At 41.3% G+C, this 18862-nt stretch overlaps 2 protein-coding genes across 2 annotated transcripts in view; one reads left to right on the forward strand and one right to left on the reverse strand.

The window, feature by feature from the left end:
- LOC121394230 (solute carrier family 35 member F2-like) overlaps window positions 1–18862 on the forward strand; it is a 225648-nt gene that overhangs the window by 93397 nt on the left and 113389 nt on the right. The gene's annotated exons all lie outside the window — the stretch shown is intronic.
- LOC121394229 lies at window positions 9473–16359 on the reverse strand. The gene is made up of 2 exons (XM_041564609.1): window positions 15370–16359; window positions 9473–12160 (listed from the first exon to the last, which is right to left on the reverse strand). Exon 2 carries the CDS (start codon window positions 12077–12079, stop codon window positions 10721–10723), a length of 1359 nt encoding a protein of 452 aa, XP_041420543.1. The 5' UTR covers window positions 12080–12160; window positions 15370–16359; the 3' UTR covers window positions 9473–10720.

An 18862-nucleotide genomic window follows, 5' to 3' on the forward strand; every position in this document is an offset into this window, starting at 1 on the left:
CTATAGATTATACCTTCTTACACTAATAAATGGGTGTGATAAAGGCTGGGAAGTGTCAAGTCTATATAAATATCCCACCTAATCCAGATGCAACCCAGTATAACTTGCCTTTGTTATCATCTACTGAAGAGGCTAAATAAGTAGATTCCTTCCTAATTCCAGGGAATTTTAGACAACTAAGGTAAAAGAGCATGAGATAATGGGGCTCATTTATCAACACTGGGCAAATTTGCCCATGGGCAGTTACATATAGCAACCAATCAGTGATTAGCTTTTTAAAGCCAGCTGCAGGTAAAACAATAAATGCAACCATTTGATTGGTTGTCATGGGTTACTGCCCATGGGCACATTTGCCCAGTGTTGATAAATGACCCCCAATGATTCTAAAACAGAATTTGGTTGCAGATCTGCATGTAACTGGTTTTCTCTCTAAATATTCAATTTCCATGGCTTCCTTAAACCAACACAGACCATCAGGGCCCTTCTAAACCGTGGGGCCAGCCCTTTTCCAAAAGCCCAAAGGGAAGAGTTCTTCAAAGGCCATTTAGGGTGATATTTTGAAAGGATGTTTATTGGCTCTCAGTATTACATAGGTTCCTATAAGTCCTATGGACGATAGTAGTACTGACACAGCAGTAATATGTTGTTTCAGGTTCATTGTTAGGAACCAAGGAGAAACATAACCAATGCGACCATTTCCTGCTCTATAAGAGCCTTATTCTAACTTCTCTCCCTCCCCTCTATATGTTATCCCTGCAAAAACCCTAGCCCAATACCCACAATAAAGATACACACAATGACTTTGTGGTTAATCGTGTAATCCACAGCTTTATTATTAATTAGATAAACTGCGCTTTTTGATCGCAAGGAAGGCAAAAAACCTCTGAAAAGCGAATTTCCTTCACTAGAGGGAAAAATTCCTTCCTGACCCCTTAAAGGCGATCGGATTTGCTCCCACAATCAATACGCCACATTGAATCAAGGGAAGCGGAGGGGGGGGAATATGGTACGGTAAGGGACTGCAGTGAAGGGATAAGAAAGAGAAGGCAATATGGCAGCATAAACATGGTCACATTAAAGGCGCACGATGAATGCTGCATTCCTTTCCATTCCATTGGACCCGGGCAGCCTGCAGACCCCAGCATTTGCAGTCTGAGGGATGGAATGAAAAGGAATGCAGGGTCTACCAAGTGGCTTAAAGGAGTTCCTGTGTATAACACCATATTTTGTATAAAGGGGAGGAACCACTGGTGGAACTAAGGTGGCTGAAAGCACCGCTGGTGAAAGTGCAGTGGATGAATTGGGGGCATCACTGGTGGAATTGAGATGCCCCATACTTACTGCTGTTTCCTGAGGATGTGGTGCCTCGACTGAGGTGCATCGGTATTTGGTACAGAGGAAACTGCTGGTGGTGCTGGTATCATGTGCCGTTTGTGAGTTGTTCCGAGGACCATCTGTAAAACCAAACAAGATAACTCAGACTATGTATTTGTTTACCTTAGCAAGTGATATCCCTGTAAAATCCTTATATGGGTATGGGACCTGTTATCCAGAATGCTTGGGACCCTGGGTTTTCCGGATAATGGAAAAAAAATGGAAAATGGAAAAAAAATTGGATTAGTTGAATAAAATGAAGTCTATGGGAGATGATACTTTCTGTAATTCGGAGCTTCTTGGATAATGGGTTTCTGGATAACAGATCCCACATATTTAGGAGCACATTAAGCACAAATCAGGTGATTAAGCAAAATTAAATGATTGGCCAAGTGTGGGAAAGCAAAGGATGGATTACATACTGCACCTGAATATCTCTCATTGTTCTTAATCAGTATGGCCTTGTTGATCTTCTCTAGTTTTTTGTAGAGGTGTTTCAGGTGGGCCTTGATGTAGTCCTGCCAGAACTCCTTCTTAAGGTGTAATTTCCACCATTTTGTAATCTTCACACAGTCCTTGGCCATCCACAGCTTGTAGAGTGCAAACCCGATGTCATTGGTGATCATACCCCTGATGCACTCGAGATAAGGGCCCGCGAGTGGATCCTCAAAATCCCTGATCTCAAAGATGTCCAGATCAGGCGAGATCCACCGTGAGTGCTAGAAAAATGTAAGAAGCAAGAAAACATTGAGGTCAGGGCACACACTATGCTAAACCCTGTCAAATTTCTGTTTCATTGTATTTACACAGAAGATATGCCATGTTTAGCATTGGGTTAGCCCCTCCTTTATCCCCTTGGATATCTTTCTCAGCAGTCAGAAAATAAAATGAGGAAATTAGCTGTGAGCACCTTTACCTTTTCATAGCGCCACTGGTAGTAAAGCCTGCTACTTGCACTCATGCCCATCTTTGATGTTCCTGTAATATAAAATAGAGATTTGGGAAGGTTAGTGTTAACATAAAGATGTAAGACCCCCAAATAAACACAATAAAGAGCAGAGGTAAAAACAGCAGCATATTTACACCTTATTTAATAAGAACCCTTTTCATTCAGAAACTATGGTTTTAATATGGTTCCAATTAGAAACAAATGCTTACTTATGTATATAGAATGCCCCTCCCCACCAGCTCCCCATGTCCCCATTTTAAGAAAATACCATCCCATTTTATTTGGTCCACAAATCAGCCCATTATTTCTGTCAGGGCCCTACTTTCCTCTGGATCAGCAGTTACACAAAAAGGTCTTATCTACTGTGTAATCATATTACAGAAGGGAACAGGGCCACCATTAGAAATCACGGGGCCCTGCCCACACTTTCGCCTGAGCCCTACCCCAGATCCCACCTACTCCACATCACAGTTAAAAGACCACATAGATATCAGCGCTAAAAAAGTAACCCCCCACACACAAGTTACAAAAATATTGATGGTCAGGGCCCCCTTATAAGTTAAAAAAAACAGTGGTGCCAGGGCCCCCCATAAAAGTTTTTTTTAAAAAAGCATTGGTGCCAGGGTTCACCTTACAAGTAAAAAAAAACTTGGGGCCCCAAAGAATATTTTTTAAAAAAAACATTGGCTCCAGGGCCCCCTTACAAGTTAAAAAAAAATTGGGGCCCCAAAATTTGTTTTTTTTAAAAAAAACATTGGTGGCAGGGGCCTATAGAATATAGAATTTCAGCTGTTTTCGTGACTTCAGGTCTTTTTGGTGCTTCAGCTGTTTTTGTAGCTTCGGGTCTTTTCCCCGCTTCGGGAGTTCGGCTTCAACTGTTTTGGTGACTTCAGGTCCTTTGGCTGTTCGGCTTTTCGGCACTTCCACATTTCGGCTGTTCGGGACTTGAGAAAATGGCCCCACGGCTCAGGCGCTCTCAAGGGGGGCCCGGCTCTTGCTCTTTCGAAACTTGTCCCCCCTGTCCCCCTCTGATGGTGGCCCTGGATGGGAAATGCAGGACCCTTACCTTCCTCCAAATAACTCACAATGGGTTAGGCAAGTTGTTCTTCTGCTCCTGATGAAAGTTGATAGTCTTTAAAAAGACTTTTGTGTTTATTCTTTATCTCCTCCTGCTCCTGGGAATCGCTGAGAATCACTAGGCGATCGTATTTCACTTTATGGGGAGAGAAAGAGAGAGAAGAGATTGTGAACTGAACTCTCTCTGCCATATATATCTGTATATACTGGATTTCCCTTAATAGCTCAACACTGCACTACCGAATATGGTTGTGCCTTATAAATAACCAGTAACACCAATCAGCAGCAACTTTAAAAGAATGAAGGAGCTGATTGGGAGAGAAAGAATTTATTTGTGCAATCAAGGGCCCTAGACATCCCTGCTAACCAAGGTTGGGTCCTAGTGACACAATGCACAAACTAATAGTTAAATGAACACGTGGAATCACCCTCATTCATTTCTATGCCAATTGCTTTCACCAGGGCTCAATTAAATTGAATTTAGAAATGAACGGGAGTGATCATTTGGGAGTGAGCATTTGGTTGGCCATACACCGAATTGGAAATCACATGGGGACAAAACATCCCAAATCCCCCTCTGTGCCATTACTGTAAAGCTGTATGTTACTGGCAGGGTGTTATAGGGGCAGAAGACACTGGTTCCCATTAGAGGCCCAGATGAGTAATAGGCCCACTGGGGCATTTCATAACCAGTCAAGCTCTGATCAGTGCCCCTACACCCATAACACAAGGCACCCTAATTCTAGGCATGTAACTATTGTTCTGGTTTGTGCTACTTGTCTTTCTTCTCAGTCCTCCCTTACCCATTATCTACTCTAATGCTGAGGCCACTAGGATGAGTGATGAGTGGGACAGTTGGAAAATGGCAGTTGACATTAATAGCTAAAGAGCAGCAGAGTAAATGGTCTAACACTTCAAAAGCTGTAACAAGTAAACAAGAAATAACAAACACACTATATTCTATAACTATAAGTCAGCCACAGGGGGTGCTGGGAATTGTAGTTAAGGCACAGCTAGATAAGCACAGTCAGTGGGACAGCAAGTTCTCATGTTGTCTCACTCCCCTTAGCAATGGCACACAGGCAGATTTTGGGTACGTTGGCACCCACAAGTTTTAGTAGTTTGGTTAGGGGCAGGGTGCCCACCAGAAACCATTTTCAAGGCCCCATCATTGATTGCCCCCCTCTGTACCCCCTGATGGCTTATCACCAAAAATTCCGCCCCCCCCCCTTTTCCAATGAAATTGGAAAAGATGGAACTTGAAAGACAAACTGATATCTCCAATGGACAATTTCATGACAAGCACCATCCCAGAAAATTACAATAGCAGGCAATGGTGGGGCAATTGTGGTAGCTTTGGCTCTAGACTAAAGTCTGGACTGGGAATTAAAAATTGTAACTTGTCTATAGAGACTGAGACTGCACCCAGCAAATACAGTATACTTTAGTAGGGTGCAGCAGACCCAGCAAGGGCCTAAACATTCCCCCTATGACGTGCACCCTAACCCCTCACCACCCCCCCCCCAGCTCCGTCACCGTATTTCCAATGGAAATCCGTGGCAGAGGCTGGGGAATGTTTTTTTTTTTAATTTAAAAAATACATTTATAGGCACCCGAGGGCCGCCCCCCAAAACCTGCCGCCTTAGGCACAGGCCCTCGGGTGCCTTAATATAAATATGCCCCTGTCCTCTCCAAGAGATAACACGGCTCCTACATCAGAGGCAGGTTCTGGAAACCTGCAGATATTTTGTATGTACAATACTGTAGTAGCAGGTGCTGAGGAAGGCATCCACCTTCTAATTAAATCTGACAAGGACAGTGTTTGCATGCAGTGCTTCCTTTAATGAGGACTGAGAGAAAAATAGTTTGTTGCATACTAATTCCACACACACTCCCTCTCACACACACACACTCTCACACACACACTCCCTCTCTTACACACACTCCCTCCCTCTCTCACACACACTCTCACACATACACACTTAATAATAGAGGATATTCTCTTGCAATATCTGCAATGGACCAGAAAAATGGTGTAAAGTCAGTGAAATGTATTGTGCATTAAATATTGGTGGGACCACAAAAAGTTGTATAACATATGGAAATACTTAAAATGGTATGTAAAATGGAGGCTTCGCTGTATGTATCTAGTAATTTTGTTAAATGAATTGTTCAGTGTAAAAATAAAAACTGGGTAAATAGATAGGCTGTGCAAAATAAAAATGTTTCTAATATAGTTAGTTAGCCAAAAATGTAATGTATAAAGGCTGGAGTGATTTGATGTATAACAAGTCAGTCAGGGCACTACTTCCTGCTTTTCAGCTCTCTTGGTTTACACTGACTGGTTACCCTGGCTACCAGACAGTAACCAATCAGAGACTTGAGGGGGGGCCACATGGGTCATATCTGTTGCTTTTGAATCTGAGCTGAATGCTGAGGGTCAATTACAAACTCACTGAACAGAAATGTACCATGTGGCCCCCCTTCAAGTCGCTGACTAACTCAGAGGTATAAAGCTGAAAAGCAGGAAGTTGGATTCTGGCTGTTTTATTAGACATCTGTTCACTCCAGCCTTTATATATTACATTTTTGGCTAACTAACTATATTAGAAACATTTTTTATTTTGCAAAGCCTATCTATTTACCCAGTTTTTATTTTCACACTGAACTATTCCTTTAAGAAAGTAGAAAATATCAAAGGAGTTTGTGTCGCTAATAGAATGGCAATGCTATACATGTGCAACAGTTACTACTCTATATATTTATAGAAAAGCTTTTGTTAGGTTTGTGTGGAAACCAAAATGTGGGTACACTAATTTGTGCAATATGTTTTCTTCCTTGCCCCCCCCCTGGAAAATTTTCTGTGGACACCCATGTGTATTTATGTAAGAGTATTCCTTATTTTGAGGTAGGGATGCACCGAATCCAGTATTTGGTTCGGGATTCGGCCTTTTTCAGCAGGATTCGGCCGAATCCTTCTGCCTGGCCGAACCGAATCCGAATCCTAATTTGAATATGCAAATTAGGGGCGGGAGGGAAATTGCATGACTTTTTGTCACAAAACAAGGAAGTAAACAATGTTTTCCCCTTCCCAGCCCTAATTTGCAAATGCGAATTAGGATTTGGATTCGGTTCGGTATTTGGCCAAATCTTTCGTGAAGGATTCGGGGGTTCGGCTGAAACCAAAATAGTGGATTTCGGTGAATCCCTATTTTGAGGTAGTACAGTTTAAATCCAAATGCCATTTGCCTGACAGGAATCAGGAATCTATGTAACTACTCCTCTTGGGGTTAATATGGCTTACACTTCAACTGATTATTCAATGTTCCTACATTTTAATTGATTACATCCATGGTAACCCTAATTGTGGATCTGTACTGAGGTTTTGCAAAAAAGTAGAATTGGTCAGCTGACCATTAAGGGTCAGGGCACACGCTCAGATTCGGGGAGATAAGTTGCCGGCGACAAATCTTCTCTTCTTTAGGGCGACTAATCTCCCCGAACTGCCTCCTGAAGTCGCCCAAAGTTGCCTCAGAGGAAACTTCGGGCGACTTCAGAAAACGAATTGCTCCGAGTGCCATCCCGCCAACGATTTACATTCTAGCCGGCAGGAGGCAGTTTGGGGAGATTAGTCGCCCTGAAGAAGAGGAGATTTGTTGCCGGGCGACTAATCTCTCTGAATCTGAGCCTATGCCCTGACCCTTATGGACATAACTTATGATACACTAACAGGTTGGTGATCCAAATTCCAAATAAAAATTTGATTGGTCAGCTAGAGTAGGACTTGTGCTGAACATCCTTTTTCCTATTGCTTTAATTATGAAATATCTATTGGGTTTGTTAATTTTTGCACAAAACAAGAATATGAAGGCAGTTTCACTGTAATATTTTCTGTTACTTCTGGTCCCTAAGAACTTCAAAGAAGCTGATGAAAATAATTACCAGCTTACTGAGAAGTCCCTGATAATAAACTGTCCATAGGCTATTGCTTAGATAAGGGAGGGGTTTGTTTGTTCAAATGTAGATAGGGAGCTCTGAACAAATTACCCTATTTATAACAGAAGGAAGGTAGGTTTAGACCAACTTTTAAATTAGTGCTTTAGAATGGCAAAAATAGCACAATATGGATTTTTTTTAAATTAAAACAATATGCAGAATGTAATTTCAACTAAAATTCTATTGACAATGCCCATTTTTACCAAAGGTGTATACTTCCCCTTTAACCGGCTAAATAAGGTTCTGTAAGGCTCTTTGTATGGGGTATAGTATGCATATTGTATGTATTGAGCATAGCCCAATCTACATCTATTAAAGTAGCCTCATGGGATTTAGATTGTCAGAAGATTTTAAAAAGTTGTTTGAATCTCCTGCTCGCTCAGTCCCTACTGGTGTTATAATAACACAAGCAAAGTTATTCCCAGGCTTTTGTAACCCATACCAACTAATTAGCATTTTCAAATGCAAAAGCTAAAAGTGTGACTGCTCGCTATGCAATAGAAAAATGAACAAACATTTTTCCTGTTACATTTACCCTGGGTTACACCATTCTTCTCTAATTGATACATTGGATATCATATGATTGTTTCAAGCCCAGGGCAAAATGGAGCACCTGTCATTAATGACAATTTGAAGCAACACAGTTCTAATATGTTACATTTTAATAACTGGTAGGTGTAATGGTAAAATGTCTATTGCGACATTAGTATTAGCTCATTATATTTTGATATAATAAAAGGTTTGGCTTCTTCCATCTCCAGGTTTTTATTTGGACAGTGCTACTATTGGGCAACTCCTTCTGTATGTACTGTATAACAAAAAAGAAAAAGCTTTCAAAAATATGGTGCAAGGAAGTCTTTGGCATTCATTTAGTCTGTGCTTATTTTAACTTCTGTTTGGAGGTTTTCATACACCTAAGCAGAACTTTCTTTAAGACTATTAAACAACACCTTTAATGACCTTTAAAGGTGTTTCAGTAAATAAACTTGATCATTTGTTGGTTTCTCTTTATTAAACCCTGAAAGGAAGTGTAGAAGCCAACCTGGAGGATGACTTTAGAAAACAAATTCAACAATCACTGGATTAATGTTATCTACAGTTTAAATGCATTTTAAAAAGTATTGCTTTGAACAAGACCATTTACATCCATTAAAGTTTGCAAACATAATGTAAATCAATTGGAGTAGTGATGCTTGCAATTGCTATGTTTGCCTTAGCATTCATTGTTAGCAGAAATTGATGTGATGGATTAATGTTAAAAAGAAAGCAGGCCAATTAGAAACGGCTACCTGGGTAGAACCAGTAAATAAAAAAATCAAGCACACACAGGGAACATGGGCAGGCAAAGTATGGCACACACAGGTGACATGGGGCAGACAGAGTAAGGCACATGCAGGGAGCATAGGTCAGACAAAGTATGGCACACACAGGGAGCATAGGGCAGGCAGAGTATGGCACACACAGGGAGTATAGGGCAGGAAAAGTATGACACACACAGGCAGAGTAGGACAGGCACAGTATGGCACATACAGGGAGTATAGGGCAGGCAGAGTGAGGCACACGCAGGGAGCATAGGTCAGACAAAGTATGACACACAGGGAGCATAGTGCAGGCAGAGTATGGCACACACAGGGAGTATAAGGCAAGAAAAGTATCACTCACACGGGTGTTAGGGCCACTAATCTCCACTGTGCTATCCCTGCACTGTCCTTGCAGCTGCGAGCCGGCTCGTCTTATACTTGATGCAACGGTAAACCATCTGATATCATCTCTCCAGGCGTGCTGATCAGGGAACTTGCAATGAACGACACTGTAGGCTTGTGTGTTGCAAAACAAGTTCAGTTTATTATGGGTAGTACTACAACTTATATAGCATAGTAAACAAAGAGATTCCATTGTGATGTCATACACAATGTGATTACCCTATATTTGGTAATGTTTGAACACCTGAGTGGCTATAGTATGTTTACACAGTCTACAACTTGTGTGTATTTGATAAGAAGCATACTTGTGCAATCAAGTGTTCAGGCAGGAAAAGACATTAGCCCCTTGCAATCCCTTTCAATCCCCCTTTTAGTCACATAAGTGACTATACGCGAGCAGCATGAATAAGCTTAAGTTGCAAGCCCTCAGAAGAAGTAATTAAAGATGAAGTTAATTTCCTGATATAGGGAATTATACAGCAGAAAAGAAATGAAACAAAAATTAAGACAATCAATAAGGTGACACCGATCTGAGCTAAGATTTTTTGCCAATGGAGTTATACCAGAAGGTGGTAGTGCCATCACTTTGTTTGATTGCAACTTGTCGTTCATTAGTAGACTGACCTCCTACGGTGGCGATGGGGTTTGATCGTTCATGGCGATGGAGTGTTGTATTGCTCTTGAAAAACTGGTAACAAACTGATCCCAAAGGGCTGTGAGGGTTTGGGTAACATATGCAGTTAAGGATTATCATAATCGGGAAAAATAGAAAAAGGAAAGTGCCAATTATGCACCATAGTGCATATTTTGTCGACTTCCTCATCATCATCGGTGGTAGGGGTGTGAGGTCATCTTCGGGTCCTTCTGTGACGGATTTGGTGGTGGTGTCATGTTCCGTGTTGTCAGCTTTACTCAGTTCTGGCGTTGGAAGTGTTGGCGCGAGTTTCACTCGTGAAGCATGGATCAAATGGTCGCTGGCATCGGTGAGGACTGCTCTCCGTGTGATGGCAATCACTGTGACTCGTGGGCCAAATGGGAATCCCCCTTTTCGATAGCGATGGAGCTGTCGAACCACAACAGGATCACCTGGGCGAAATGGATGGGTCGGCTCCTGGGGGGGCAAAGGAAAAGACAAAGAAACATCACCATAGATGCCATTCAATGTAGTAATAAGATTACGTACATACTCCTCCTGAATTGAATTAAGTTCAGTGTGTTGGATGACTAAGGAGCCTTTGACCCAGGGAGTGGGAAATGGGCGTCCCATGACAATTTCAAAAGGAGATAATTTAGTAACTGAATGTGGTGTCATGCGTATTTCAGCTAGTACTGCAGGTAAAAAGGACTTCCAATTAGTCCATGTGGCAGATGTGGCTTTGGTGAGCTTATCCTTTATGGTGCGATTCATTCGCTCAACAACACCGGCACTCTGTGGATGGTAAGGAATGTGAAACTTCCATGTGATTTGTTAGGTGGAAATTAGAAGCTGGAGGACCTTACTAACAAAAGCTGGGCCATTATCGGAATTAATTTGTTGCGGACAACCAAATCGGGGTATGATGTCATTAACTAGGAACTTAACAACGGTTTTTGGCGTCCTCGTGACGGCAAGGGAAAGCTTCTACCCAGCGAGAGAAATGGTCGGTAAAAACGAGCAAATATTCCTGTAGTTTGCCAATCTTAGGAATATGAGTAAAATCAACTTGCCAGTGAGAAAAAGGTGCAATTGGGGGAGGCAAATTTTGGTGTACTTTGTGTTGGCCCTAAGACAGGTGAGGCAAGTTTTAACAAAGGTAGAACAATGCTGTCTGAGATTCTTTGCGATGAAATGTTTTTGCATTTCAGCCAAAGTGAGCTTAGAACTCCTATGGCCAATGCCGTGAGCTTGAGAGATAAGTAGGGGTAGACTGTTTTCGGGGATACCCACTTTGCCTTGGATGGAATAAAGACCAAACTGGTCAAGGGTAAGATTTTGCTGTTCCCAAAAATGCAGGTCAGTCTGAGTGGCAAATGTTTGCAAATACTGTAGAATTTGACTGTCTGGACAACTCGGAGGTGTGTGGAGAAACATGGGGATGACAGTGGGAGTGGCAGAGGATGCAGTAGTTTTGGCAACCTGGTCTGCTAGGGCATTACCGAGGGAAATCTCATCAGTTCTGTTGGTATGTGCCCTGCAATGGATAATTGCAATTTCGGAAGGAAGTTGGATGGCCTGTAAAAGATTATGAATGAGGGCAGGGTGTGCGATGGATTTCCCATCTGCAGTAACATAACCTCTTTGTTGCCAAATTTTGCCAAAATCATGAACTACCCCAAAAGCGTATCTACTGTCACTGAATATATTAACGGGGCGGTTGGCAAACAAGTGACAGGCCCTGGTGAGTGCTATAAGTTCTGCTGCTTGTGCAGAATTAACAGGGATAGACTTAGTCTCGAGTACAATATTAGGGAGTTGGACAACTGAATATGCTGCTTTGTAGGTGTCATCGGAAGGCCTGGAGCAGGAACCATCAACAAAAACGTTAGTAGCATGTGACAAAGGAGTGTCAGTTGGATAGAGTCGAGGTGAGGTAGAGTAGTGGATAGATTCAACACAGTCATGAGGATCGAGTATAAAAGCATTAGTAGGGTCAGACAGATGTAATAGAGCATGCAGTATGGCAGCAGGCCCTTGAGTGTTGATTGCGTATTTGATCTGTAAATTTGCAGTACCTAATAGAATAACTTCATAGCCACTTAATCTTTGGGAGGTCATGTGTTGGGTGGTAATGTTCTTCAATAGGTGTGTAACCTGATGTGAGGTGTGCAAAATAGTATTGTGGCCTATTGTGACAGACTGTGACAGTTCAACAGCCATAGCACTAGCTGCTAAAGCTCTGAGACACGCCGGCATCCCCTGTACCGGAAGCGGCATTACTTTGGAAAAATAGGCCACAGGACGAAAACTTCCCCCAGATTCTTGAGCACAGACCGCAGCCATGGTTTTACAGGTGTCCTTGACATACAAATGAAAAGGTTTAACATAATTAGGTAAACCAAGCGCAGGTGCTGTAACCAATGTCTGTAGGAGAGAATGAAAAGCATTAGTCATTTGTTCAGTCCATTGTACGTAAGGTGGTGCATCCTTTTTAGTACATTGTCTTAAGATATTGTCAAAGTAAGAACAGTTCGGTATCCATTGATGGCAATAATTGACGATGCCAAGGAAGGACAGCATTTCCTTTGGAGTTTCAGGTTTTTTTATCTTAGTTAGTGCTTGTACTCTCTTTGGGTTTATTTGTCTCTGGCCGTGGGAAAGAATGAATCCCAAATATTCAACAGTCTCAGCCCCCATCTGAGCTTTATATTTAGCAACCTTATGACCCTCTGCTGCCAGATGTTGCAGCAGTGAGGTGGTATCATGGTGGTTAGCTTCCTGGTTTGGACTACACAACAATAAATCATCAACATATTGAAGCAGGACAGAACCATGGCCGGGGGCCCATGACTTAAGGGTATGCTGGAGCACCAGGGAGTAAGCCGCTGGTGAATCCACTAGGCCTTGGGGGAGGTGTTTCCAGGTAAGTTGGAACACCTCAAAAGTAAAAGCCAAAAGTAACTGTGTCTCAGGGTCTACTGGAACCATAAAAAAATGTATTGGATAAATCCAAAACCGTGAACACCAAAGATCACACGGAATGGAGGTAAGAAGAACTGTAATGTCTGGCACAATAGGTGCAATTGGTATAATTAGTGAATTAATAGCTCTTAAATCTTGTACAAATCGAAATTCGTTGTTCTTCTTAGGAACTGGATTGATGAGAGTATTGTAAGGAGACACAACACTAGTGAGGATATCCTGATTAAGGAATATCTGTATTAACAAACGGATACCATCTAACTTTTCCTGTGATGGAGGGTACTGTTTTATGTATACTGGATGTGAGTGTGGTTTAAGTAGTGCTTTGTAAGGTGTACAGTCAACAAAGCCCACATCAAATTTGTCATTAGCCCATACAGACAGAATGGAAGGGTTAGTAAAAAGGTCGTTAGAATTTAGAAAAATAGAGTTAGTTTCGGAAACAAAAATATCTGCAGAAAGGCCCCCATCAGGGGAAATTCTGATGGATTGAAATCCTAACTTGTGGAATAGATCTCTGCCTAACAGATTTTCGGGGCACCCAGGGATGAGTGTAAATGGGTGTGAAATGGTACCGGTAGAGCCTGGGCATACAATAGGTAAAGGCGGTGTTTGTCCACTAGGAATAATAAATCCACTCCTGCAACGTTTAATACAATGTATGGGTCTGCACTGAATGAAGATGAGATGACAGGGAAAAGTGGGGTACAACCTTCAGGGCAGCCCAATGTAGAACCTGGCCAGTTGATGGTGTGTCTGGGAGTGGAATTTGTCGAAGCCTGGGGTTGTGTCTGAGGTGCTTGTGGTTGAAATGTTGGGGCAGGGGCATTAGGGACTGCTTGTTGATTTTGAAAAGTAGGACGCGGCGGCCAGGGGCATTAGCAAGTATATTTTGTAAATCTGTGGGGCTTAAAGGTTTCATTATGAGTTGTTCACCAACAGTAAGAAAAGGATACTGTTTTGTAACTGGATGTTGACCCCCCCTTTTTTTAGGTTCTCTTTTCCTTACCGTCATCTTCAGACGGTCAGGAGTGATATGAACTATTTCATAACCTGCTTGAGTTATTATACCCATATCTTTTTCTAATTCGGGCATTTGGGGTATCTCGATTTTTATCAGTATCTACTGTATCTAAGCCAGATAGGGGGAAGGCCGGCAATGGGTAGGCTGCAGCTTCAATCATACGGGTTGGGGGCAGGGACAGGCATTGGTTGTTGAACCAATGGGGCTGCTTGGACTGGTGCTATAGGGGCAGCTTGGGGTACTATAGGAGCAGAAGCTACAGCAATGCAAATCTTGTCATCCTCCACGGTGTCTGGTTTATGTGTCAAATTGGGGTAGATAGCCATGTAAGGGGGTGGGGTAGTATTAACAGTTTGATCACAGGTTGTAGAGCATTGTGAATTGTGTCGTTTAAATAGTTTTAAAACACCAGTTTTTCGTGGATTGTAGTTCTTAGGGAGGGAAGGTGTCGAGTACCAACCTGGGGCAATCTTAAAACAATTTTACCACCCGGTGTCATATATGTATAATCCCATTTAGGGTCACCTTCTTTCTTCTGAACACACATTTGATAAACTATATTCATATAATATAAATCATTAGCTCCATCACGTGGAAAAGGATTGTCTAGCTCTAAATGTTCACACCAACCTGCAAGATTATCTACCCAGGGGTCAACATAAAATCCTCCAGTAGGACTACATCTATACACATATATGGGGCCGATTCACTAAGCTCGAGTGAAGGATTCGAATGAAAAATACTTCGAATTTCGAAGTATTTTTTGGGTACTTCGACCTTCGACTACGACCTTCGACTTCGATTCGAACGTTTCGAACGAAAAATCGTTCGACTATTCGACCATTCGATAGTCGAAGTACTTTCCCTTTAAAAGAAACTTCGACCCCCTACTTCGGCAGATAAAACCTACCGAAGTCAATGTTAGCCTATGGGGAAGGTCCCCATAGGTTTGCTAACCTTTTTTTGATCGAAGGATTTTCCTTCGATCGTTGGATTAAAATCCTTCGAATTATTCGATTCGAAGGATTTAATCGTTCGATCGAATGAAAAATCCTTCGATCGATCGAACGAACGTTTAGCGCTAAATCCTTCGACTTCGATATTCGAAGTCGAAGGATTTCAATTCGAGGGTCGAATTTCGAAGTATTTTTTACTTCGAAATTCGACCCTTAGTGAATCTGCCCCATACTGTTTGCAAGTCTCATTAAGGAGGGGCGGTGGTAAATTTTTTGAAGTCTTACCACCCATCTTGATTCAAGACAAGTACAGTCTACAAGTAAGATTAGTAAGTATCAAAAAGAGAAAAAGAAGGTATAGGATAGACTAATTAGTGGTGTAATGATTAAATGTAACTCACAGTTTTCCTAACGAGAACTGTTTATTTGTTCTTATATTATAGGCTGACTCTCTGTTCCAGGTTTATTCACCTATTGCCTGGACTCATAAATCTAAACTTTTTGCAGGAAAGATAGCCTCGAACTCTGAACACGCAGAGTTTATACGTCTACGGTGTATAATGGGATAAGAATAGGCCGAAGGAAGAGAAGTGAAATAGAGTCAACAGAAATATTGGTTAATCAATTATGTGGACTATCGAATTCAATAAAAAAAACAAATATCTCAATACCTTAAATTCTTATCAAAGAACGTGTCATGTACGATTGCAACGAAACAGAGAAGCCAGGGCTGAACTGAGATCAAGGTCCCAACAATACCCGTTAGCAACTCGTGATCACTCTTAACGCTGCAACTGTTCACAGATATATTTTAAAACACAAATACACAAATACACAAACAAGACAAGACAATAATACGCATGGAAAGATGAATCAGTCAGTAAGAAATGGTTCCCGTGCACAACCTGAGTATCCCTATTTTACTATACTACCATGGGATCTCTATAACCCGTCTCAACCATACATGAGACAGTCTCAACCATACATGAGACACTTTAAGCTGCTAATCATTCCCTTGTCTCAACCATACATGAGACAGTCTCAACCATACATGAGACACTTATTTAAACTGGTAATCATGCCCTTGTCTCAACCATACATGAGACAGTCTCAACCATACATGAGACACTTATTTAAACTAAGGAATTGGTCAATCGGAAAGAGCCAAAGGTAAGAGAAAACACCGTCAGTTCAGACAGTGATTCTACTTACCTCTGGATTTCCAGCCGTTCCACTTCTGACACCAGAAAACTGTTAGGGCCACTAAACTCCACTGTGCTATCCCTGCACTGTCCTTGCAGCTGCGAGCCGGCTCGTCTTATACTTGATGCAACGGTAAACCATCTGATATCATCTCTCCAGGCGTGCTGATCAGGGAACTTGCAATGAACGACACTGTAGGCTTGTGTGTTGCAAAACAAGTTCAGTTTATTATGGGTAGTACTACAACTTATATAGCATAGTAAACAAAGAGATTCCATTGTGATGTCATACACAATGTGATTACCCTATATTTGGTAATGTTTGAACACCTGAGTGGCTATAGTATGTTTACACAGTCTACAACTTGTGTGTATTTGATAAGAAGCATACTTGTGCAATCAAGTGTTCAGGCAGGAAAAGACATTAGCCCCTTGCAATCCCTTTCAACGGGACGCCACCCATGTGGTTTATCTTCATAGTCTGGGGCCTGTGGCTGCCAGAGCCCCAGCCAAACAAATCACTCCATCCTGAAGTTAACTGAAAGTAGACTGACTGAGCACATGGCAACTTAGCTATATGAAGAAATTACGCAACAGGGACACATCAGGAATCTGCCAGGGCACATTGCATTAGTAACAAAGGACTCACTCCCCCTCCCTTACCCAATTTAGGCCCACCACTTAGCTGGGGGAACATAGCGGAATTTAACCTTGTGGGTTCCTACATAAACATAAAGTAAAAAAAGACCCTCATTTTGTAGGTAGTAATAATTACTATACAGTATGACATTGGTTTTACTTGGGGCTACCAATTATTATTATTATTATGTTCAAAAATGGCCCCTTATTGGAGCTTCCCATAGATTTCCATTGGTCCCTCTCTGTATTTCAAATGAGGGGTAGGTGTGTCCTAACCTACCAGAAGCACAGTAGGAGGGGGATAGCCAATCACAGCCCTGAAGTCACCCATGCAAAGACAGGCTTCAGTTTCCTATCATGTCAGCCTAGCTGCTGATAGGTTCCTGTCCTACAGTGCAGATGCGCTGAGTGCCATTGGCACCCCTGCACAGCCAGAGAAATCACCAGGCAGGAAGTGGAAAAAATAGACAGGTCTCGTTGAGTTTGGGGGGGGATTTTTAAATAAATCAGTCCCAAACACATCATTTTTAAGCACATTCCTTCTATAGTTAGAGGAGCAGATTCTTGTTTTTTATACAATATATCCCCTTTAATAAGCATCATTGTGAATTGCATGAGTCTTTTTAATAGTTAATATGACAAAGTATGGTTTGGGTACTGGAAGAAACAATAACAATTTTGAAAAAACATTTTCCAGCAGTTTAACTTAAAGAAGTAGTTTAAGGTCAAGGTTTTAAATAGAGCAGTATAGCTGACAATGAAAGATTTGATCATTTTGTTTTTAAAGCAAAAATGACAGACCACAACCACAACACCTGAAGGCCAATATATCAACTAGCTTCAACATTTGCATCCATAAGTAAAAGCCAAATGCATAAAGGAATCCCACATCTAGTTCGTATCAGTACATTCAAATTACTGGCAACTGCAGATGTCATGCAGGTGGTTAGTTTCCTAACCGTTTCTTTAACAAAACAAGTGTGAGTGGCCAAACAATGCTAAAGACTGAAATAAAGCTTTGTTTACAGGTGAATCTGAATTTGACATGCATGGTTGCAATTAGAGAACTTAAGAGAGAAGATTGGCTTGAGTAGGGTCAGGTTTTAAACAAGCATGTGCTGGTTAAAGCTGAAGGAAAAGTATACTCATTGGGGGTGCTCAGTGCTGGTGTAGGGAAGTTTTAACATGGGCAACTTCTCCTTGTCTGTCATTGCCCTTTTTGTAGCATTGGTCCCTCCCCCTCCCAAACTGAATCTGTATTGTGTTGTATTTGTTTATATAGTACAAGTATATGCAATGTTTAAAAAGCAGAAACATAAAGGGGTGTACAGTTATTATGAAATAAAGTAGAGTATTAGCATGATGTGGTCCTGCTCCAAAGAATTTACCGTACAATCTATGAGGAATTCAGACACACAGAAACAAAAAGGGAAGAAGAACAAGATCATAAGTCCAGTGCTGAATGGGATGCAATTGCACTGATGATTTTTAATATTAGGTTGGTTTAATTTCCAGTGTTTGGCATCAATATAATGTATATGCCCAATTCTTCAGCCACAAGTTCCAAGATAAGAACCCTGGAACTACTGCCACCTTCTGTCCTCAGCTTTATTTCACACATTTGCAACAGGAGACAGATATATATTTTTTAAATATGTTCCTGCTGTGCTGAGGAATTCTTATAAGACTATTAATGCTAAAGGGGTAATGGAGAGTCCTGTAATCCCCTGCCTTCTAGGATGTTGTTATCACTTCAATAAAAATGTAAATTAATATTAAAGCCCAGCTGGCTGCAGATAGAGGATCTTTTATGGTGAAGTCAAAGCTATAAATAGAAGCAGCTTTAGGAATATTACAGCGGTGGATCTGATCATGTCATGCAAGCTTACCAGCAAAATCTATGCCAACTATCAAGTCAATTTTTTTCAGCTGTTATTACTGTCAGTAGAAATTTGAGATTTTGGGACAAATTTACTAACCATCATTATGGGGTGATCAATTACAATTAATAACTCATGTTTTTTATCTTTTTAAAGAAAATAGATCAATTTGGATCAATTCCACCTGCATAATGAGTATCTTCTACAAAAGGCTTAGCTTTTCAAGATGAACAAAAGTAATATGTTAAAAGCAATGTGAAAATCACAAAGTCAAAGTGGAGAAACACTGAGCTGGGTATAATAAATATAAATGTTCCTCCTATCACTGCATATACTTATTGTTATTTAATAATTATTATTATTGTAGAGTAGCTCTAATAATAATATTACTCCAAATGAATACAAATGAACGTCACCCTAAAATAAACCTTCCACTGTGCATT

This window comes from Xenopus laevis, chromosome 5S (genome assembly GCF_017654675.1).
Source record: "Xenopus laevis strain J_2021 chromosome 5S, Xenopus_laevis_v10.1, whole genome shotgun sequence".
Lineage (NCBI taxonomy): Eukaryota > Metazoa > Chordata > Amphibia > Anura > Pipidae > Xenopus > Xenopus laevis.